This window comes from Heloderma suspectum, chromosome 4 (assembly GCF_057233095.1).
Source record: "Heloderma suspectum isolate Gila_16-S chromosome 4, 16-S_ref, whole genome shotgun sequence".
Taxonomy (NCBI): Eukaryota; Metazoa; Chordata; class Lepidosauria; order Squamata; family Helodermatidae; genus Heloderma; species Heloderma suspectum.
The window spans coordinates 205,080,797-205,105,682 of NC_139461.1; the positions used below are offsets into that span (position 1 = coordinate 205,080,797).

Consider the following 24,886-nt stretch of genomic DNA (forward strand, 5'->3'; position numbering starts at 1 on the left):
TATGGGCTCTGCCAGTGAACTACAGCACAGTGGTCTTAATGTCACACTATGGGAGCCAGCAAGGAATCCATTATCCTAGGGTTAATGGCTCTCGAAGTTTGGAACCCTCCAAATTAAAACAACAGCAACAACAACAACACAACTTTCATCACTATCCAGGATGAACCTATTGGTTAGAGGTCCCTGATGCAGAAGGAACTTCTCATTTAGTACCTGATGGTTCCATGCTGTCCCAAATAAACAAAGGTGGCAACCTGATAAATTATCTAGAAGGCTGGCATGATGCAATTTGATGTTCCACTCAGAAATTACTCATTGTGCTGAGGACAGGAGGACTTTCATCTGTGAGAATTTGTTGCTACAGTGCCACCTACTGGCAGGCAGTCCTAAACACACCTAGAGGAAGCAATTCACTCTCTAATAAAGGGTTTTCCTATCTTCTCAAACCAAGGAAGCTGGAAAGAACGGAAAGGAAGAACAGAATTTCTAGCGTTCCCTTTCATATATTCCATGTCTTCAACTATTAACACTGGGGATTATTGTTCATCTCCAACAGAGGATGCTCTTCCTCATTTGTTGCACTGATATATACTTTGGATTCCTAGCCATACAAGACAACAAAGATCAATACAAAGGATCGCTATGGCATGTACTCTGCCAGTAAACTAGGACTAGGGAACACAGACCAAACATAACAAATACAGCCCTTCTATATTTGTCATGATGGCTATATATTACCTCCAGTAACAGAAGAACTATGCCTCTGAATACCAGTGGCTGGAGAACATCTGCCTGTGGGCTTCCCATGGGCATCTCGCTGGCCACAGAATTCTGGACTAGATAGGCCTTTGGTCAGTATGACTCTTCTTACATTCTTATGCTACTGCCACCTGTGCTGGCTTACCAGATGCAATATTGGACAGGGTTTATATACTTGACGGAAGTGCAACCCTGTTAATTCTCCTAGACCTCACAGTGACTTTCTGTACCACTCAATGGTATCTTCCTCGATAGAGGAGCCAGGTTGGGGGCACCACACTGAAGTGGTTCTACTGCTACTTAGCGGGTCAATTCCAGAAAGTGTTGCAGAGCTCAGCCCCATGGCTTTTATGCTGCGCCAGAGCAGCTGTGAGGTCACTCCCAGTTCCATCTTGTCTTCAGTGCTATTTAACATTAACTGCTTACTGAGGTCATCTGGGTATTTAGAGTGAGGTGCTATCAGTAGGCTGGTGACACCCAATTCTATTTCTCTTTTTCCTCCAGTTGAGGTGAGGAAATGCTAAATCAGTGCCTCGGATCAGTGATGGACTGGATGAGGGCGAATAAACTGACCTCAATCCAGACAAGATGGAGGTGCTGTTGATGGTTTGTCTGACCTGGGCAGTGGTGCTGAGCCAGTTCTGAATGCGGTACACAGTTGGGGATGATAGCTGATCCAGCTTTGACACTGCAGATCCTACATGCAACCCCTTCTAACAACCAAGGCCAATGTGCTGGCTACAGCCCCTCCTAGACACAGATAGCCTAGCGACAGTTATCCAGGCTAGCGTAACATCCATATTAGATTATCGCAATAAATTATATGAAGGACTGCCTTTGAAGACTTCCCAGAAACACCAGTTAGTTCCAAAGAATGATCTTAGACTAATAACTGCAACCAGCTTTAGGAAACAAAGCTTACCAGTACTTAAACAGCTACTTTGGTCCATTTGGTCCATTTCTGAGCATACTTCAAAATGCTGATATGAATCTTACAAGTCCTAAATGTCTTGGGACCAGGGTTCATGAAGGACAGCCTCCTCCCACATGTGTTTGCTTGTGCATTAAGATCATCATCAGCGGCTCCTCTCTGGCCCAGAGGTTAGGCAAAAATAGGGGGAAGGGCTATGGCGCCCAGTTTATGGAATGCTCTCCCCAGAGAGATTCACTTGCAGCTGACTCATGCCTGTTTGATGGCAGACAAAGTCCCCCCCCCCCCCCGCTTTGCCCAGGCTTTTTTAAACATTAGTTGAAATCCATTTTCATCTAATGTTCTGCCTGTAAATCTGCTGTGTTTATTAACTATTGCTTTATTGTGGATTGTTTTTACTTTTTTATTGTTAGCCCCACTAATAGTATTCATACTTACAAGGTGGGTTAGATACCTTATAATTCATTAATTAATACACCGTAGCGTAGTGGTTGTCAGACTAAGATGGGAACAAGGCTGTCCCAGGTTCACATCTTGCATCTACCATCAACTTGATAGAAGGCGTAAGGCGAGGAATTCTTGCTTAGCCTCAACCCCACATCTGCAAGATGGGGAAATAATATTGACCTATCCTAGAGAGGGTTTAGTTGGAAGGATTACTGAGATAATGAATGTGAAATACTTTGAAACAGAGATGCTTACAATTCAGCACAACAAACTATGATTTCTTGGTGGGGAGTGTGCTCAAGTGCTCCCTCTTCCTGTAATGACTCCTATAGCAAAGCCAGCTAAGTAGTACTTCAAAAATCTTTTGAGAATCAGTGATAAAAGTTCCTCATACCTTCTAAAAAAGAATTAAAACTGAGCTCCAACCTCTCAGTATGGTTGCTGACAATACATAAGGGGGCAACTTACTTTTCCATGTCCAGAGATCCATTTTCCTTGTTTTCCATGTCAATAGACAGCATGGGGAGGTCAGAAATGTCTTTTCTGCCAAGAACTAGATCGATAAAGAAACAGAAGAAGAAAGCTGCATTCACTTATAAGCTACAACAGAACAGCAACACAGTGTTATAGAGGATATCAAATTTTCCTTTTTAAAAAGCCCTGATAAGATAGGGGAGAAAACACACACACATACACACATGCACCTACCTTCAAATCACATAGCTCTAAAAGCAAATTCAGTTGATTCTGTTTGAGGCTTTGACAAATTAAATAGCTGTCTTGTCAATCAACGAGAAGTAAGTGTGTTCCCATGGACTGTTTGCTAGGGCTTTTCAACATGGCTACACCTTGCTCAGAAGGGCACTGGGCAGACTTTGGCAAGTCATTATCTCTCAAACTGAGTTCCCCAACCACAAAATGGCAACAAACATGTCAGTGTTGTTGTGCAGATGAATGAAATGTTGGCTGCAAACTACTATGCACTGAAATTGCTATAAGAATAAAAATGATAATAGTGCAAGAACTCCACAACAGTATTTTTTTTGTTAATCACTGAAAGAGCCAAGTTATCTGCTCATCAGCATTTAAAGACTGTATAACAACATCAATTCCTTCTGTGGGTCTGGGAGCTATTCCCATTTTACAAGAGAAACATAAGTAAGCTGATTCTCCAAGGTCATAGAGCTCTCTAAAGAAAAAGTGGATAGGGTGGGAAAGGTGTCAATATACAGAATCCAATTTGAATTGTCCCAATCCAGCTAGGGAATTTCATGAAGGGGAGAAGTTTTCTGTGTGCATAGCCAACACAGATGCCTGTCTGTATTGTGATACCCATCTGGGCCCCACCAAATTGGCTAGATATGTTTTTTGATATGCATGCTGATGTACATCACCATCGGGGGCCACAGTAGTTACGGACAACCAGATTGGTACCTCATTATATTTTCCACAAACCCCTTCTGTATCTCTAATAGTTCACACATGACATCTGGTAAATGTAAGTCTGGCTATAGTTATTCATACACTGGTAACCTTCCCCCTGGATTATTACAATGTGTCTGAAGATGGTCTGGAAACTTCAGTTAATGCAGAATAGAGCAGCATCGTTGTTTACTGGGACTGGCCGCTTCAAACATATTACTCCAGTGCTGTGTCAACTGCACTGGCTGCCAGTCAGTGCTTAGGCCGTATTCAAAGTATTGGTGCTGAGCTTTAAAGCCCTAAATGGCTTAGGGCCAGTCTACCTGATGGAACACCTTCTCACCTATGTTCCTGCGCTTTGGAGGTTCTTCTCAGGGTGTCGCCACTCACAGTGGTGAGAGAGGCGGCTACCAGGAAAAAAGCCTTCTGTGTAGTGGCCTCCAGTCTGTGGAATGCCCTTCCCTAAGGAGAACCACTTAGCATCTTAACTGTATACATTTAGATGCCACGTTCCATTGCTCTGATTATTAACTTTACTTATTTAATGCTTTAATATTTTATTGCTGTATTTATTGTTTTGGTTATTATTGAACTGGTTTTTTGTATGATTGTAAAACCATCCTGAGGGCACCTGTCAGTTGGGAGGCATATAAATTTAATAAATATACATGATAAAGAAGAATATCAAATAGGTTGTTTTTCTTAGGTTCCTCCAGTTTGTGAGACAATTTTAAATTTATCATGTCTATTTTTCTTTTTTTTAAATCTATTTTTCTTTTATTTTTATAAATGAAATAAACAATACCAATAACATAATCAGAATCTTAAGTTTCCAACAATACAGTATTCTGAGGGGTAAAAAAAAGGGAAGATCATGTGTATTTTTCTATCCCCGTCATGTCTGTGGAAGAACAGTATTGGTAACTTCTTGTATTATTTTCTCCTTTCCCAAGGCACTTCCAGTTTTACAGAGTGACATACCACTGAGGCTAGAATCTTACATATGCTCACCTGGGAGTAATCTGCACTGAATGCAATGGGGCTTACTTGATGTAGACCAGTTTGGGTTTTAAAACATAAAAACAGAGGAAAAGTTAAACTTTTGCTGTTTAATTAACAGGTTACAAACTCTCAAAATAATTCATTACAAACTAGACTGAACTGTGTTTTCCTTCTGCTCTGTACTCTAGGTGTTCTTGAACTTTCTATTGTCAGGGCCCACTAGAGAGCGGTGAAAAATTGCTGAGGCCCACCAGTCACAAAACGGTGGCAGATGGAGTGAAGTTTGGCATAATCCTCTGGCAATTACTGATAACATTTTATATTGATTTCTAATCCATATCTGGAAATTGCTAACTTCTTTGCCATGGCTATTTCCTTGCTGCAGGGAATTTCATAATTCAGCTTTCCTCAAGTTAAGTAAAGTCATTGGCTTTGGAGGCATCATGCTTCCCCATTACAGCTTCCCCATTTCAGGCAGAATTTGCTGATCCAGTGGCTCTAAGTAGAGAATACTTTTTATTTTATATTGTTGTCCCTTCTCCCCCAACTGCCATGCCTCTCAAGTCATTCTTACTCATCTTCTGTCATTTCTTCTCTTCTTCTCCTTTCACTCTTAACTTGTACCGCTATCCACACACACACTGCCAGTTTTTTTTCATCCTTCCCTCCTGCTGCTTTTACATTACTTCTTATAACAGCTTCCCTCTCCTATCCCCTTCCTCATTATTTCTAGTTTTTAAAAGTTACTATTATTAAAAAAGTATGTTCCTGGCTCTCTAACCAACTCCTGTTACCACACCTCCCTATGCAGTGCGCATAGTGGAGCCATGGCACAGGGTGGTCAAACAAAGAGGCTCTGAGCGGTCTGCAGCACTGAGACTCACCTGAAAGTGGGTTGAGACCCACTGGTGTATCCCAGCTCATCATTTGAGAAACGCTGCTCTAGATCACTGCTTTCTGTTCATGCAGAAATAAATTTCTCACTTTAAATAACACAACTTTTTTTTAAAAAGAGGAAGAATAAGAAGGGAAAAATCTCTGATATGTAATTTGAAGCTAATGGTGTTATGCAGTGTCACAAATTGTGCTTACTCACAAGCAACGAACAGGCACAGTCCAACTCACAGGAGGATTCCTCTAGCAATACAGTAAGGCTCAGATGCTTCATACAGCAATACAGGACCAGTGGGTCATTGTTTCGGGTCCCAGGCACTCCATCCTCCCCATCTGGATTTGGGCCTGAAAGACCCAGGAAAAGTGTGGGTGCCTGGAGGGTTAGCTGTAAGCAATCACAATTTATGACATTGCACAACATCATTACGGATCACGGGGCATATCTGTTAATGCATTGGCCTAAGTTTCCAATCTCCTGGCTTTGTGGCACTTGAGCCAACATGAGACAGGCTTACCTCTGGTCTTAAACAGGCAGGGTTTTTTTTTTTTATAACTGAATTTCCCTGTTTTTTAAAAATGAAATTTATTATTACAGTGTTCTGAAAAACACAAAAACATGAACCAAAAAATAATATACAAACAAGACATTAACTGGGTAGATGTGTATAAATGACTAGATGTGTCCCTGTATGTTCAGAAAAGCTTAGAGTACGCCTGCACAGGATTCCAGGAGAGCTTTTCTTTTCCCTCCTCCTTCATCAGTGACCTATCTGTCAGGCAGAATGACTCCCTCAGCCCTCAAAATTACCTCACTCTTGTCTCTGTTGACAGTTTCCTGTTATCCCTCCCCCACTGTCAAAATGCAGGCAGGAGAACAGCACTGGGTGTTCTAAAATCCTGGGGAGAGTTTCCACAGATAGAGGAAGCTCTCATCTGCGGGCAGTTGCCCTCCACATGTAGAGGAGAACAAGAACAGTGAGGGAGGGAAGTGAAGCTAGCGGACTCGTTCCTGCTCCCACTCCCTGCGTGTAGAACTTACATGTGAGCAGAATGACTGAACAGGGCTAGATCCCCAAAATCATCTTAATGAGTGCACCCAGAATTTGAATGCATGCCCAGTGCAATGTGTGAATACACCTAGTGTGAATCACAATCTTTGCATATTCTTTCCCCACCACCCAGAAAAGAACAGCAAAGATTGGGGACCTCACATGGGCTTTCTGCCTTCAGAAATCAACACAGGGGCCCTAATCCCCATATTTCCTTTATCTATCACATGGAAAGGAAGATGAGGGATTGGGACCCTTGTGCTGCATTTCTGCTTTCATAATGGTGACATGAGGCCCTGATCCGTCTGTTTTCCCCACCTGTGCTTTCCATCTCCCCGCCCCAATTCCCCAAGAACCAAACGACATGTTATTTTAAAGATTATCTAGTTTTTGTTTTCTTTTTTTACTCAAAGGTAGGTACATGGGACCTAATATGGACTGGGGCACTAGTACAAGGGATAGGGGGCTTTATCCCTTTGCCCTCTGTCTGCAATTTACATTACAACTGGATGCCTTTATGGCAACTTAGAGACATGGAGGGAGGCAAAAAGTTAAAAGTCCCCCTGTACACACCATGCTAGGATCCTGATCTGTGTCGTAATGTGTAGCCTGACCTTGTGAGGTCATATTCCATAACTAACAGAATAGACATATCACGTGGAATACAGTAGATTTTCTCTGCAAAAATAGAATCTCCCTGAAAACACTGGAGTACTGGCAGCATTCTAGCTTCAGAATGAAATTGAGCATGCCCAACGTAATATTGCTGGCAGTTGCTGCCATAGGTCTTCATGGGGCAGAAAAACCTTAATAACTGTTGAACTGCTGCTCTGAATTTCATTAAAACACTGAAAGGCACACATCATCGACAACCCAGAAAAATGTACATCAGAAGTTTTCACCAAAACATGAAAGAAATTCAAACTGGAATTAAAAGTACAAACGAGTCAATTTTCAGCACTTTTTAACATGCTGTACCTCTGGCAATTTGTATAAGATTGGTTTGAAATTTTGCACATTTGAAAACCTCACGTGGTAGATCATGGATGCCAGGTTTCAAGTTATTATCTCAACAGGTGTCATTTTTATAAGCAGTAGAATTGTGAGGCTTATAATGGCGGAACCTTTTTTTTCTAATTCACCTTAACTAAAGCTGCACTCCTGTGCCCCCTCAATACACACACACATAATATATATTATTCCACTTGATAGGATAAATTAAGTTTAAGACACTTATGAGTGTGTGTGTGTGTGTGTGTGTGTGAGAGAGAGAGAGAATTTATTTTAGATTTTTGCACACACAGAGACCAAGTGAGTCTGCAAGCGTAACTTACCTGGACATCAGCTCCACTGAACTCAACAGGGCTTACTTCAGAGTAAACATGTATAGGATTGCAATGTGAAACATCCACACTGTGCTGCTCAATCTTATGCATGTTTACTCACAGGCAAATTCCACTGATTTCAGTGAGACTTGCTCTCCAGACAGTGAATGTGCATAGAATTGTAGCCTTACTTATTCTATATTGGCAAGCTGCATTTTCTTTCCCCCCTTCCCATGCTTAAAGGAAATGTATTTTAATTAGGAAAATATTTTACACTTATCCACCATTTTAGAAAAGCATCATTCATCAATCAACATCGCAGTATGCTGACATTTTTCTAGGAATTTTTTAAAAAAATTAAAGAGAAAATCTATCTACAAACCATTCATTTTTAAAGGAACATTATCAAAACAAGCCAAACAACCATCAGGGTCTTTGTTCATAAAGTAGGCTGGCAGATGAATTCAATAGAGAGGTACACATTTTTTGCACAGTGAAATACGATTCGGCTGGCTTATAGCCGACATGATGCTAGGAGAACACATACAAGCTGCAGGGACTGTCTTCAGTGCTATGGCTGACTTTTTAAAGATACAGCATGCTGTTTTCCCACTCCTGCTGAAATGATTTTTGCTAAAGATGTTTTCTACCTATAAGCCATTATAGCCATTTCAGGCTATAAGATCTTGCACGTCACTGAACACCAGTCTCGGTAAATTAAAAAAGGGACTTTAGGACCAGCTTCAACTGTGGGGTTCCTGTATAACTTTTTTTTTTTTTATTAAGGAAGTACTTGTTATAAGTTGATATGTGCATTTCTGACCAGCCTGATCTGAGTGAGAAAGAGATAAGACATTGAGAAGGAGGAAGCGCATTTCAGATGCTCAGTAGAATACACAAGATTCTTTGATGGACACACACTAATTAGTATTTGTATTGAGACACCCCCCCCCCCCCCAGTTCCCAGGTTTATCAAGAAAAGGACTCTGCAAAGCATCTCACCCCAGTAGGATAAATAATTACCACTGTTGAAAGAAAACATTTGTAATGTCCCCTAAAAGATTCCTTGACTAGACACTTTGACCTTGGGCTAATCCAGCAAAGCAATTCTTATGTGGTCACAGTAGTTCCTTGGGAATGAACTCTTGCCATTTTAGAAACCCACATATGTGCAACCAATGATTTGATAAACTGACATTTTAGAAAAGGCACATTTTAAAAATTCACTTTTAAACTGTTGTAAATTCTGGCAGGAGAAAATCTGTGCAAGCTTCTACACAATTGCTGATCTGAGTAAACTTTAAAGGAGAACGGAATGCATACACAGTTAGTTCCTTTAAGAAGTTCATCTGAAACACAAAAGAGGCAATGCTTCCACTTTAAGCATATGCTCCAAAATTAGCTGCTCCTGATTAGCATTCAGAGTTGCGAATTATCATTGCACCAGCAAAATGCTGATTTTAATATAACGTTTCAGCTGTCACAGAATCACTTTTTGTAAAATTGGAAGATTTTTGTAAAATTGGAAGAGGCTAATTATGAATGATGTGAATCAGACACAGCTCGAGATTCCGCAACTGTTTTTTCCCCCTCTTTGTTTGGCATCTTTCCATAGTGGATGTTGTTTCCAAGCCACCTCATGGTGCTAGTAGAAATGACGTTCACTGAGGAAAGGCAACAGGCCTATCAATGGTTATTAGCTAGGAAATGGATTGGAACCTCCTTGTCAGAGGCAGAATGCCCTCTGAATGTGCAGGGAGGTGTTACGACTGCTCCCTGTTTGTTAGCTTCCAAGAAGCATCAGGATGGTCTGCATGGTGTATGAGAACCAATGTGTTATGGTACTACTGTAACGCACTCTTCATGGGATGCCTTTGAAACCTGGCAGAAAACTTCAGATGGTCCAGAATGCTGTGGCCAGAGGTCGACCTAGGGCAGTTATAGGAAGCATGCGACTCCCTTGTTACAAGAATTTCATTGGCTACCAGTCTGTTTCCAACTACAATTCCAAGTGCTGGTTATGACCTATAAAGCCCTAGACAGCTTGGGGCCAGGCTACCTGCTCCCAGGCTCAGGAACTCCCTGCTGAGGGAGGCTAACAGTCCTGGCCCCAGGCTTTTGAAGGCCTTTGGGCAAGAAAGCCTGAGTGGGCCCCCTCCTTCAGTGAGTCTGTCTTCTCATTGCCACTGTCAGATGCTATTGCTCCTCACCATTGCTACAACTTGCTTGATTGACAGGCAGAGAGCCAGTTAGCAAATAGGCAGTGGCATCTACTGCTGCTCATTAGCACCTCCATTGTCTGGGCCAGACTAAGTGGCAGGTGAACAAAGAGGCTGCAATGATGAAGAGGAAGGGCAAGTCCCGGGGGCTCTTGTCAGTGGGCCCCTGCTGGGTTGTGGGCTCTTGACAGGTGCCCAACCATGCCTATCCTTGATGCCAGCCCTGGAGGCTAGGTTGGCCTCCTCTCTGTTGTAATTCTGCCAGCAGCAAAGACATTTTTATTCAGGCAGGCCTTTGGCATGTAAGCTGGTCTCTTGCTGAAAGGGGTTTGAAGTGGTTGTTGCTGCTTCTTTTATTGTTGTGTTTTTAAGCGTATTTTAAAAATTATTTGTTTTATGCTACGTTTTAATTAAGATTTTGCTAATCTGGATTTTATCATTAGCCACCTTAAATGCCATGTTTTTGGCAGAAAGGTGGGACAGAAATTAAACAAACAAAATAGTAGCTAGCGTTACACGTTAGATTGGGAAGGCCAAGGTTTAAATCCATGCACAGTTGAGAGAACTCTAGCCCCCTTCAGAAATTATCTTCTACGTGTCCAAAGAACACATGGAGGAAGGAGGTTGCTGTGCACATAGGTTTCCCTTTCAGGACCTTCTACCCAACATGTGAAGGCCTAAGGACAGCACATGCAGCCCCACTTGCCCTCCATGTGTTCTTTGGTCCAAGCCAGTGAGGTTCTTCTGTTTTTATATGAAATCAGGCCATCTCGGAACTGGAGTGGTAGATGACTGTGGGTGTGATAGTGGTAGTTTACTTCTTCCTATTTGTACCCCACTCAGATTCCAACTGGGCTGGAAGGTCTGTGGAGTTCTTTTTTGGAATGATATGCCCTGATTCTCTTCATCAACAGAGCCCATTTTTAAATAGTTGTTTTCATTTCTAAAACATCTTTAATATTCCGAGGCATTGGATGGCATATGATGGGTTCTTTAATGCATCAGCTGAATTGTTTATGGTTGTCACTGGGGTTTGAGTTGTTTAATGGTGTGGTGGTACTTTAGAGGATAATTGTTTTTAGCTGTTTTAAATCTTTGAACGTTTAATTTTGTTGTACGATACCTTGAGTCTTTTTTGAGAAAGGCATCTAATAAATCTAAATCTTAACAACAACAGAATCCTCAACCTCTGTTGAGGATTGGAGGGGGCAACAAGGGAGAGCGCCTTCTCAGTGGTGGCCCACCAATTATAGAATGAGCTCCCCACTAAGGCCCCTCTGGCGCCAACATTGTCATCTTTTTGGCACCAGGTTAATACTGCCCTCTACTCCAAGGCACTTTTTATGGAGAGGTCAGTTGCCAACCCACTGCATACCAGTGGTTTTTAAAGTTGTACTCTCACCATTTTTCAGACCTGATTTGTGGCATTTTTGCTGCTTTTGATCAGAATGAATGAATGCACTTATTTATTACATTTCTATACCGCCCAATAGCCGAAGCTCTCTGAGCCGTTCACAACAATTAACACTAGCCTGTGATTGAATCACTACCCGGTCTGGTATGGCCTGGCAAAATGTTATTGATCTGGCTTGCACTCCCTACCTACACTGCAGAGCCATTACATTCAGCCAACAGGAGCATAGCTCTGAAGGGTGGGCCGACGACAGCAGGGGTGTAACTCCATAGCACTGCTTTTCTGTGACTCAGTGCAAGCAAGCGAGCTTTCCTGTTATTTTAGCGGGCCTGGAAAAGTGCGTGTAGTAGGAGGGGGGATCTTCCTGGCTTGCTTGCAGCTGCGGAGAAGCAAGACAACTTTGCAAGCTTTGCAGTGGAGGTTGCCATGCTTGTCTCCAGGCTTTCTTGCTAGAAGGGCAACAGGAGAGGAAGAGGAGGGAGCTGGTGACTTGGGGTGGGTTAGGGAGGAGCAGCTGCTTCACTCTGGGCTGCCAGGTAAAAGGAAGGTTAAGGGGAGTTTTTCCTGGCCGGGGGGGGGGGGGTCAGGAAAGGTGGGAGAGCTCCAAGTCACAATTGACGATTGCTCACTCTCTCAGAAACCTTAGCTGTGCCCTCCTGTCCCTCTGTCACTCCAATGGGGGCTGGCCTGGCTGCACTGAATCAATCCAGGCATCACCCCTGGACTGCGTGGAACCTCCGTGTAATTGCACTTCCCGACAATTGCAAAAAAAAAAGCAATCCCGCAGCTGCACTAGAAAGCCTAGAGTGGCTCTGGCCAATGCTCCAATGATAGCAGAAGCCGCAAGTGACAGAATTCTGCTTGTCAGGGTCTAGAATCTGGACCTAGCAGCCCTACGCTCCTTTGGCTCCATCCCTCGCCTACGCACTGCCTGCCTGGCAACAGTGCACATGACAGTTTTGTTCCAGCACTAATTCCTGCTTCCCTGTTTCTTCATTTCCTCAACTCTCTGTCTCCACCACCTTGTCTTTCCTCAGGCCTTTGCTTTTCTGACCAATGCCTCCTTTGCCCCACCTTCCTGACAATGCTTCCTTTGTCACCCAGTCTCTTGACCAGCCACCTTAGCATTCTCTCTCCTTCCTCCTGTAACACCCAACCCCTCCTCATCTTAGATCAGGGGTGCAGAACAGGCCAGGGGTGCAGAACAGGCCCTCCAGGGGTCCTCAAAAAGGCCCCATTCCTTCCCCTGGCCCCACTCTCTTTCCCCCAACTACTGATAGTTTGGTGGTGTCCTGGCTTTATGAAGTTTTTTTTTTCCTATTCTGAAAGGCTGAAATGCCTCTCTAACACTTAGTTACTAGCAATAAGAGCTTTCAGCTAAAATAAGCTGGTATTTTTGCCCTGATCCTTTTGCCTTCAGTCCCACCCACCACTGAAATGCAGCCCCCGAGAGGTTCTCTGAAATAGAATTCAGCCCTCAGGTGAAAGAGGCTCTGCACTCCTGTCTTAAACAGTGAGGAATTTGTTCAGAGCCCCTTCTCTAATTAGCCTCATAATATCTACATCCCTGCCTCCTGTGCTCTTTTCCTCAAACATCATTTTCCACCACCCCTTCCATCAGGCTTGCTTATTCTATATTCCTCAGACTTAGTCCTGTTCAGGCATTTGCCTGAATGTGTGAGGGCTTAAAGGGGGTAGTGAGTTGGGGCCTGCAAGCTGGCCCTGGCCCTTACATCTTCAGGTGCACTTACCCCACCACATTCATTTCAGGCCTTGCCGTGTTGAACTGGAAAGGCCTGAACGGGAGCTGTACTTGTGTTCGCTTGAACACAAGTAGAACTTTCTGAGAGATCAGGAACCCTGACAAGACAGGTTCTGCAATCACATGGAGAGTTCTACTTGTGTTCAAGTGAATGCAAGCAGAGCTTCCTTTCGGGCCCTGCTAATTCAACACGGCAAGTTCTGAACCGAAGGCGGTGGGGCCAGCATGCACAGCCCCAACTCTCTACCTCCCTTTAAGCCCAATGCCTGAACAGGGCTCTTGTCCCTGGGTTTCCTGTCCCTTCACCGCCTTTCAGCCTGCCATTTCATCCCTCCACTGCCTGCTGTAATGAACATGAACCAAAGTGTGAAATTTGTAGACAAATTGGAATGGCTTCAGAGAAGGGCAGTAAAGATGGTCACTGATATAGAAAACAAGTTGTATGAGGAAAGACTGAAGGAACTATGCATATTTAGAATGGAGACAAGAAGACTGAGGGGGCAGGCGGACACACACATCATAACACTCTTCAAATACCTGTCACATAGAAGACGACAAAGATTTGTTCCCTGCTGCCTCATACAGCAGGACTAGATCTAACGGGCTTAAGTTACAGTGGAGTAGATGAGGTGAAATGTCTTAATAGTAATGCTCTAGGTATGGATTTCATGCATTGACCAGGGGGTAGTTTGGAGTAGATGATTCTATGCACTGCAAGCCTAATGGCTGTCCAAACTTATATATGTTAATCATTCTTGTACAAAATGTTTTAGATTACTTTACAGGTGCTGCGCTTGTATGTGTAACATGAGCCTGACCCAGAAATGTAGCCAGTGAAGCTTTTCCTGGCATGTAGAAAACTGTTGGAAATGCTTCACCGCCTACATTTCTGACTGTTTGGCTGCTGTTACAGACTCAGCAGCACGCAAGTAAAAAATGTGGCAAACCTTATGTTTACAACCCTGCAGAAACAAAGACACCGTTCTTCTAGATTTCAGTAATATTTCTCCTTCTGTATTTTCAACAGGACATAAAGCCCCAGACATCTAGGATTTTCATATGTTTATGCAACTCAGGAGAGAAGTTTAATTTCATCACTCCAAATCCCAAGCCAGCTTTGTTGGAGAGGGTTTTCTTTTAGCTATATCACCAATGTTTGCTTCTGTGAAGGTTAAATAAAACCAAATGATTATTTTCCCCTCATGAATACAATGCAGAATTCCATTAGTACTCCCACCTATTCAGCCATGACTTGAAGAGATTAAAAAGAAAAGAGGAAATTTAGTTCATACAGTGGATGGTAGAGGTACAGGCTAATTGTCTGTTGGTACAGATTTCTCTGTCTGCCAAAAGATTTCAAATCTATTCACGTCCAGGTATCCCTAAGGGCTATTAGCCATGGCTGTATACACATTTCTCATCTGGTTTAACATCAAGTGTTTTTCTCTATTAATTCATTACACTCCAAAATCCCATAACAAGAATGAGACCTGAGCCAAGAAGAAATTGGGGTGGGGGTGAGAAGAGCTGACCCACCCAGGTCACATTCTGTAACATGAGCATTCATAAACAACTAGATCAAATGATGGTGGGTGGTAAAGTTTCCCTCCAATTTTTATGGAGTGTTCTTTCCTACTGACCCACCGCACTGCTGCTTGTCAGGATGTGTGTTTAGTATTTACAGGAGGTGCATGCCTCCAAACAAGACTCAGTCCAGCTCTATGTAGGCACAAATGTGTTCCAGCTCTATGTAGGCACAAATGTGTTGAATTAACAAATTACTGGACACCAGGTGCCAAACTAACAGGAAACCTAGCCAACCCTATCGTTTTATTTACTCAAATTTAAGTAATAGTGGCCTATGGAAAGAAAAGGCTATTATATTCTTTAGTGGCATTTTTAGGTAATTTGTAATATACTTTAGAGTTACTGATATCTGCTTGTTTAAATGTCACTTATTTAAACAGATAGGGTTCCCCTAGTGCTACTAGTCAAAAGGCATTGGGCAGCTATTCCATCTTTGGCTCTACTGATTTTTTTCTGGTAAGAAAAATGACAGAAGCAGAAGTGGAAAAACAAAGGAAGGTTCCAAGTTGAAGACAACACCATGAATGAGGCAAGTAGATTTCAGAATAAAAGCCTTGGGTAAAATCCAACCTAAGTTCTACTTAGAGTAGGCCCATTGAAATGAATGGGACTTACATTAACCATGACTAACTTATGTCCCATTCATTTCAGTAGGTAGTGCTCTAAGTAGGACTTATGTTGGATTTTACCCCTTGTCTGGAAGCACCCACAGTTACTTATTTAAAGGTTACTGTGTTTTAAATGCAAGCAGCCTCTTCAGGATGATATGTATAATGGAAAGCAGGGCTTTCTTAGTGGCGGCTCCAAAGCTTTAAAAGTTCTGTCTGCAGTCCCACAAATCTTCCTGTCTGTTCCAATAATTTTCTCCCTGCTTCTCATTGAACGAACCAACAGTTGCCTTCTGTCCTTCAGGGTAAAGCCCAGGGCCAATTTTTACTGTGTGAAGGTAGTGCAGAAAGCTGGAAGATTCTATGTTTAGGACGCCTGCTAACCAAGTTTTATACTGTAGAGAGGGTTTAAACTAAAAGGTTGGGGAATGGGAAGGACTGTGGATTTAGAAAACTGGAGACAGTAAACCCATACTTCTCTGGATATGTACTGAAGAAATAGGAGAAAATATCAAATACATTCTTGTCTCAGAAATTCATTTTGCTTGTATCTTAAGCACAGATGAACAAGAGATGCCCACAAATGGGATCTGGCTGCAACAAAATGTTGCAAGTGAAGCACTCCTGTTCAGTTTTCCAGTCAGTCAGCCATACCCTCTTGCATTGTATTCTCCCTCCCATCTGGTTCCCCCCCCCCCCACAGCAATCCATGGCCATGAGTACACCCTGTACTCATTGGGCTGTTGGGGGGGTGTGTGTCTCCTCTCCGCTCAATGTTTTTTCCCCCCTAGTTTTTTGCTCTTTTACAAACCCTGGGGTTCCCCCAAGCTTGCTGAAACCACCTCCTTGTGTGTGGGTGGTGCCATTTGGCTACATAAGCAACAGCACTCACAGCCTGAACATCAGAAATAGAGGGAATGATAAGAAGAAAAGCCTACAGGAAATTGTATGTGTGCACAACTGATGGTTTTAAAGTTGTTATCCTAAATACAGTTTCCTGCAATCGACAGGATGCTTGCTAAAAGCGCTTAAGATGTTTGTATGTCATGGGGTCACAAAGAGTCAGACACGACTGAACGACTGAACAACAACAAAATAAATGTACACTGAAATGACACCCAGTGCATGTCCAAGGCCCCATTTATATGGCACCGCTTTGACCCCCCCCCGTCGCACCTGTGCAGCAAATGCAGCCTCAAATCAGCAAGCCTTGCAATACACTCGCAATGTACTGCACGCTTCCCTAACAAACTTGCCGTGCCTTTTTTTTTTTTGCTATTATACTGAAATGCGCAGCTGTGCAGTCCCATGAGTGTGGGGGTGCGAGACTTCAGTGGCTGTTTTGTATTTGAGGGGCTCTGCTGTGTCTTTTCGTCCCTTTTTAGGTAAAAAGTGGGTGTTTTGTGCGCATTCATTTCCACACCACCTGTTTGTCAGTTCCCTAGCCTGAGACTCTTGCGATGGTTCGCACTCAAAAGTGTGAGTGCTATGTGCCTAGCCGTCACTTTGAAATGGTGGCCAGAGTGATGTTGGTCCTCCCCCAAGACCTCCCCCCCCCGGCCCTTGGGTACTGAGTCCAAAAGCAAACGTTGCAAAGATACGAAACTGCAAAAATGTGTGGAAATGGGATTAAATAGATGAAAACGTCCCTCTGTGCCTCTGTAACTGCGCAGCTGCAAAGGGACGGGGGGGAGTAAAGGAGCGTCACAGAGTGACACAGGCACTACGCACTCCTACTGCAAAATGCGAAGTCGGTTTGGGGAAGGGTCAGACGGCTTACAAGCGTGGGAAAACCAGTAGCAAACGATAAACATCGCAGCAAAATGACTCCTTGGAACTCCGCATTTTCTGGGCGAAAACCATGGATGGCAACGAAGTCGTGACTGCTAGCCAATCTGCTCCGGAAACTCTTTTCCCTACTTTCAGATGGGTTGGTGGTCTGGTTTTGGCTACACAGTGGTGAAGGAAAGGCACTCTGCACATGTTGGCTCTTCTTTATTGCCATCCAACGCTGAGGCCTGGCACTGAAAACAGGGTTCTGTTGTCAAGACGGGCATGGGTGAAAGGGCTTTCTCCTATACTGATCCCAAACTGTGGAATAAGCTCCATCAAGAACCACAACTGGCCCCGCTTTTAGAAAAGGTGTGAAGACATATCTTTTTAGTTTAACCTTTTAAATTATGTAGTTGTTTGAGGGCGCAATCCTATGGCTAGACAGCCATAGGATTTTTCGGTTTATGGGAACCGACCTCAGAGCCAGCGTTCTGAGGTCAGTTCCCAGGAAACCACCTCCCCGCCCCCGCACCTCATAAGAGGCAAGGTTTGTCCCTGACTCTGTGCTCTTAGGAGCAGCACAGAGCGGGGGAAAGGGGGACGGAGAGAGGACAGCAGAAGCATTGTTACAATGCTTCCTATGCACCATCCATCTTTGCCCCCCCCCCCCTCCGACCCACCCTGGCTAGACAGCCGAAATCATCTGTCAAGTCACTAATGCAGTGCAGCTGGAGTGCGGAGGAGAAGATCCCCTCTGCGCTCTGCCTGCCCTGCATTGGATAGTAGGTCACCTCCGAGTTTAGAGGCGGCCAACTATCCCCATTGGATTGTGCCCTTAATGTTTTTAAAGCTCTTGTTTTTTTAATGTTAAGATGTTATTGTTTTAAATTGATGGCTTTCTGGCAAATACAGCAGTGTATAAATGTAAATAATACATAATATGTCCAGGTAGTTCTGGGCTCTTGAGTCAAACCAAATCCTACCTGCAAGAGATCATGGCTGTGCAGATACAGCTGGCAGCTCATACAACACTGTCCCCCCACCCGCATCCCACACCTTCCGGGAAGGACCCGGAATTTAAAATAGGGTCTCACAGGTTTACTGCATCTGCTGGCTTCTGCACTGGAATATGAAGAGAAACTCAGCTCATTCTTCTCATCCTGAGGCTGCTAAATTACCCCACCAAGCATTTCCAATAAAGTGCCTCAGTGCCTTAAATTTAAAAAAAACAAAACAAAAACCTGCCTAAAGCAGTAAAAGGAATACACAGAGGCACAGGAAAAATTTAGTGCCAATTTCCTTGTTCTATACCGTTCACCTCAATATAGTCTATTTATACTTTTGAAAAAGACCGATGAGTAGGAAGGGTGGGATATTTTGATAGTATTTTTTTGTGGCCGGGTGGCTATTTTTAGAGCCCAAAAGCTTTCCTTCGCTAGTTCATTCTTGGAAATGTTGTGAAAGTTGGAAGTGAAATCAAGCAATGATTATTGTTATTTAAAAAAACCAGATTGAACTAAACCTGTTTAGCACTGATCACACACCTAACGTGCCATCCTATATCCCTAAACAGCTTTTAAATCAAGGAGCTACAAGGCTTTTAACGTCCTTCAAAGTGTCAGAATCATGTTATGATGAGAAAAACTTCCCACACACCATTCGAGACAAACTTAAAAAAATGCAGCATTTCAACCCGAATTCAAGAGATTTGAAATAAACAAACGAAGCATTAACACATCTCTCTCTCTCCCTCTCTGCAATGACTTTGGAAGGGATCACAGATGCCTTAAAGGAACCATCTAATAAAGGAGTATAAAGAAAATATATATCTCACACATCAAGGTTCCACTTTTCTGCTTGACTAAATTAAAGCTTCTGCCTAAGAAGGAACAGAAATAGCTAGTGTTTAAATAAATGGAGAAGAAATCACTAGTTGTGTGTTGTTTTTCACAGCTCTCGAGTGTGCAGTAATCCTCCCTTAACATATTTCTTTATCCATTTGGGATCATCCTTAGTGCATCACTAAGTCTTGCTTTTCCAGTTTTGGGTTGGCTAAATTTCCCTAAACACACTCCAATATAAAACATGCCTTTGGAAGGCAGCTGCTTTAGGGAAGCGCTCACCATTAACTAGGTCAGGAACAAAGAACTGGGGGGGAAATCATTACAAGGAAGGAAAACATCCCATTTCAAATGGAGCACATAGCAGAGCTCACTTACCTTTTTTCATATATACATACATATATAGCCAGCAAAAGACTGCCTTCCTTCCCAGCACAGCAGCAGCCACATGCAGAGTTCCAACTAGAACGCGGTGTAACCAATCAGAAAGAAGCTGTCATGGAGGAAGGCATGCTGGGAAACGTAGTCCCAAACTCCAGAAGAGGCAGGAATCTTATTTATAGACCCTCCGTGAAGATTCTTGTGTTTGAGGGCAGAGAGTCCCTTAAGCTGGATTTCTGGCCGCTTGGGGCTGCAGTCCTAAAACACACTTCCTTCCAGGTAAGCCCCATTGAAATCCAATGGGAGCAGCTGCCAAATAAACGTGTCAAGGATCGGGATGGTAAAAAGTCAGCAGATCCCTCTATGCCTGCCATGTGATGCCACAACATTTGAAAACCACACGTTTAGGAGAGTGCCAAACGCTGAAATAAAAGGTGGGAGTGGGGGAATGAAAACGAGGTTAGGGTGGAGCGCTTCTGTGAGAAACTTAAAACATTTCTCTCGAACATTTAACTTAACCCTTCCTACCCTTAAAATTGGCAGGCTGCTTATGGCTGAAAGGATGGCTTTAATCCTGAAAGGTATTTTTTTTATCCATACTTAAGTGAAAGGCAAAATATTCTAATTATTCCCAAAAGTTTTTGTTTTCTTTTTGCAGTGCTGGTGTGGTGGTGAGCTGAGAATATAATAGGACTATTGCTCAACTCTTTTATTACATTTCTATACTGCCCATTAGCCAAAGTTCTCTTTTAAAACAAGCCAAAGCTCTCTGTTTTAATTTTTTTAAAAAAATAACGGAGCTACGGAACCATGGATTTACTCGTGAGAGAAGGTATATCCAAGGACCTACCTCAGAGGAGAAGTAATCACAAAACAATCCAACCTGAACAAGTTTTCTCCTCCTTATCTGTCCAGTCTCCTAATGTAGTATATATTTGCTCCTTACCTGGTTCCACAGGTTTCAGGCAGTTTCAGCTTTATTGATGCTCAGTCACAGAGCTTTGTTGTTCAGAACTCAACTGGAGAAATGGCCCTCACTGAAACCAGGTAGGCTGCTATTCCCATGCCCAAATCAGAGCTGCTCTTCCTAAAATGTCCTAGAGAGGTCATAAGAACATAAGGAGAGTCCTGCTGGATCAAACCAAGGGTCCATCAAGGCGAGCTTTTATTGCCCCTGCCTCATGGATGGAATTTTGGGGTGGGGTGGGGGGTCTTGTCCAGACATTGTCATCTTCCATTGGTTCTTCCAGATGGAGGGCTAGTGCTACCAACTGAAACACGTTGTGCAACGATTCCGTCTTTTCCTCCTTAACATTTTTTCCGCAGTTAGAAAAAAGACGGAAGAAACAGTGGGGAAACATGGGATGGTTACAAATGGGGTGCTTCCAGATGAGTCTTTTATGGTGCCATCACCCTGCGAGGAAGTTTACGGTGGGCTGGTGGGGTGGTGTCCAGATGATGACATCATCTACTTGTGACCCTCCCATGATTTCTTGCTGCTGCTTCCATCTTTTTCCTTAATGCAGAAAATCTGTTAAGGAGAAAAAGACAGAACAGCTGCATAATGTATTCTAACTGGTAGTGCTAGGAGCCCTCTGTCTAGAAGCACTCATTATCTTCAACGTGTAACCTTCCTGATTTCCCTTTGCTTCTTCCATCTTTTTTATTACCAGAAAAAAATCTGTTGAGGAGGAAAAGACTGAATAGGTGCATAGCACCTTTTGATTTGTAGCGCTTAGCCCTCCATCTGGAAGCACCCATGGAAGACGATGATGTCTGGACCTCCCTGTAAAATTCCATGTTTGAGGCAGGGCAATTGCAGGATAAAAGCCTTATCTTTTATAGCACTAGGAGTCATCCATCTAGCATCCTATTTCCAATAGTAGCCAGTCAATTGCCTCTGAGAAGCCTTCAAGCAAGGTCTGAATGCAACAGGCCTCATTCACTGTGTGTCTCCAGCATGTTATTTGGGGATGTACTGTCCATGAATCCAATAGGGTCTTAGCTATCACCTCTTAAAAAGCCATTGATAGACCTAGCCTCTGTTAATTTGCTTGACCCTTCGGAAAAAAAAAGCTATATAAGCTTTTGTCATTTTGCAGTAAATTCCATATTAGTTATTTAAAATATTTCTGAACTGCCCTTCTTCCAATGCATTTCAGGGCAGTGTACAACAGACATTAAAATATTTAAAACAAAATACAGATGCAACAAAACAATATCCTTTGTAACAATTACTGACTGAGAGCCACCAAAAGATTATAAAAGCTTCCCAGAGGTCCTGTTCACGTGTAACACGAAGCCATGATGGTTAGGGAATTTCTGCTAACCATGGTGGCTTCACGTGTCATGTGCAGGGAGAAAACCACATTCCCCGTGGTTAGTAAGCAACCCCTGCTAACCAGCCCCATGCAAAAGGGTTAAGGGGCCCAAGGGTGGCTTACCGTGTTGTCTCCAGTAAGGCTCCCTAGTGGTTAAAACCAGCTCTGGAAGACTTCCAGGCTGTGATCATACAGTCCACTGGCTAGAGCATCTGCCACTGTGGGTGACACTAGCTGCCACAGACTTTCTCTATGGTCGCATGGCCATTTCAGTGCCGGAGCAGCGGCCAGGAGCCCATTTGCACCACGGAGGATGATGGGATGCTTGGGAACCATACCAGGAAGATTGCCAGGTAACTACAGAAGGGGGTGGTTAGCGGAACCATGCGGTGCCACGTGGTTCCTGGTTGATGGGCACACAGGTTGTTGTTTCGCTACCCCCTGTAGTTACTCTAACGATCTTCCCCCCATGCGCGTCTGAACAGGCCCAGAGGCTGAGGCAACATCACCCTTTAAAATGCCTGGGGAAATAAAAATGTCTTAACCTGGTACTGAAAAGACCTTAATGTCATTGGAGAAAGCATTCCAGAGTCAGGATGTCACTGCAGAAAAGCTCTTCTCCTTAGTGCACATAATGCTCATCTGCTAATGAAAGCAGTCAGAGAAGCAGCCAAAGATATTAAGGCACAGGCAGGCTGGTATGGGAAGGAGGTGCTTCTTTGGGTATTTAGGTTGCAAGCCATTTAGGGCTATAAAAGCAAGCACCAGTACCTTGAAGCATCAAACATTAATTATGCATTATATGAAATAGTACTTTCTTTTATTTGTCTTGAATCTACTTCTGATCAATTACACTGGGTGACCCTCAGTTCTAGTGTTATCAGAGAGGAAGAAAAATCTTTCACTATCAATTAGTAATTCACACCATTAGTAATCCACACCATTAATAATTTTATAAACTTTTATCAAGTCCCCCCACACACTCACCCATCTTTTCCTTAACTAAAAAGTGAGTGTATATATGAGGTTAGGCATTGATATTTTTTGTTTGTTTGTTTCAATATGCATCACCTTGCACCTACTTATGTTAAATCCCATTTGCCATTTTGCTGCACAGATACTTGTGTGTTTAGCTCTTCTAGCTTTAATCATGCTTTCTACCAATTCATCTGCGACTGCCATTTGTCTCATCAAAAAGTATCACATTATATTCCCTCCCAGGGGATATAATTTTTTGAGCCATGCGGGGTTGTTTGTTTTAATCAGATATAAATATCCAATAGAGTGTTATGCTTTTGCACATTAGGACCATAATTTATCTGATTCCAGGCTTGACGCCACATACATTTGAATGGTGGTATAAACTCTCTTAAGTATGAGAATTTATGGTAGATGACCTAATGAAGATACCGGAGTGCAATTGGCACAAGTCTGCTCTTTTCCAATTTCATTAGAATTAATTTATTTGCTCGAAAACATCCTTCTGTATTCTTGTCTTATAGAAGCAATGCCCAATGTGCTGAAAGGTAGTGGGGCAAATCCAGACTAAGTTAGTTGCATTTAGGTTCCATTGAAAACAATGTGAAAAGTTAGTAATGATGAACTTAAACCCCGTTGATTTCAGTGGGAACCATGTGCAAGTAGCTTAGTCCAAATCCAGCCCAGTGATTACATGCAGTTAGCTTTATTACTGAGTATGGATTTGACCCAGGTCTCCCTAGTTAAAGCCTGACATGATCAAATATACCAGAGTGGCTCTCCTTGTCCACAGGCAAGACTACCAAGGCTCACAGATCAATCTAGGCAACCTAGATCAGAATCAGGCTGTTCACACAACATGCCAACTCAGTGGTTGAGTGTGGGTTGTTTTGAACTGTGGGTTGTTTGCTGAACCGTGGGTTAGCATGTTGTCTGAACACAGCACGTTTTTCACAGGGTGGGTTATCACGTTGTCTGAACACAGCCAGGGTGGCTTCTTAAGCATGCAGTGTGGCTTGTTAACCACCCTGAACAACCCAACAACAAACCATGGGTTCTCAAAGTGGCTTGTTTGAGAAAATAAGCCACACTGCATGGTTAAGAAGCCACCCTGGCTCTGTTCAGACAACATGGTCACCTATGATTCAACAAACAACCCACACTTCAAAACAACCCACACTCACCTTGCGTATAGGTTAGCGTGTTGTGTGAACAGCCCCATTTTGCGTCACAGTCAGGAAGCCACATGGGTTGCAGGGTGGGGGTGTACAGAGATGATAAACCTGTGATGTGGTAAGGCTTTTTGTGGTTGCTGCTTGGTACTCTTTATTAATGCAAACATGTTGTGATTCCACACACCCCACCCCCAGCCACACTTTCTAATAGGTGGCTAAACTGCAGAGGGCCTTACCAAAGAGTAATGCTTCCTCGTATTTCCCAAATAGTAAATTGGTCATCTCTATTGACCAAAGCCTCTGAATAATCGCTCCAAATATCTCAAGGAAAGGAGTATAAGCTGCTATGAAGGCCAAACACATCCAAACAGCACTGGCCATTTTTACCTAACTAAACATATTTTCCAAGCCCCAAATAGACAACTGGTCAGACCCAGACACAGGGTACACCAGTATCCCTGTGTACACTGAATAAACTGAGGATCTGGCAGTAATTCTCCTTATGGTCCATAGTTAGGTGGCCTGAAACACATACTACCTGTGGCCTGGGAGAAGCAATAATTACTCATTTGGATCTTCTTCTTTTGTTCAAATTACCCATTTACTAATTACCCATTTGCAACTCTGAGATTAAGCTAGAAAAAATTCTAGACAAACCTATGCCTTGTATGGGGTGCTTCCAGATGGAGGGGTCCTTGCTCTAACAATTAAAAAGCATCTGCAGCTATTTCATCTCTCCCCCGCTCTCCCCTGCCCCAACTGCATTTCCATTGTAAGAAAAAAAAGAAAGATGGACAAAGCAGTGGGGAAAGATGGGAGGTGTTATAAGTGGAAGTTGTCATTGTCTCTCCTCACTCCCCCCCCCTGGGGGGGGGATTCTGTGAATGAGGAATGGCGATGATAATAGGAATTTGGTATCCTGTGTAAACCTTAATCTTGACCAGGATTCAAAGAGCTGTGCTATGAACATGACTTCTATGGACCTGGCTGAGGCTTCT

General features: G+C 43.2%; 1 protein-coding gene across 1 annotated transcript in view; it reads right to left on the reverse strand.

The window, feature by feature from the left end:
- Positions 1 to 19,468, reverse strand: part of SAMD13 (sterile alpha motif domain containing 13) — a 43,040-nt gene extending 23,572 nt beyond the window's left edge. Inside the window, exons 1-2 of the mRNA XM_084852110.1 lie at positions 19,412 to 19,468; positions 2,606 to 2,690 (exon numbers count right to left, since the gene is read on the reverse strand). Of these exons, the coding sequence (XP_084708236.1) occupies positions 2,606 to 2,690; positions 19,412 to 19,433 (107 nt within the window). The 5' untranslated portion in view covers positions 19,434 to 19,468. The remainder of the gene's footprint in view (positions 1 to 2,605; positions 2,691 to 19,411) is intronic.
- Positions 19,469 to 24,886: the final 5,418 nt, after the last annotated feature.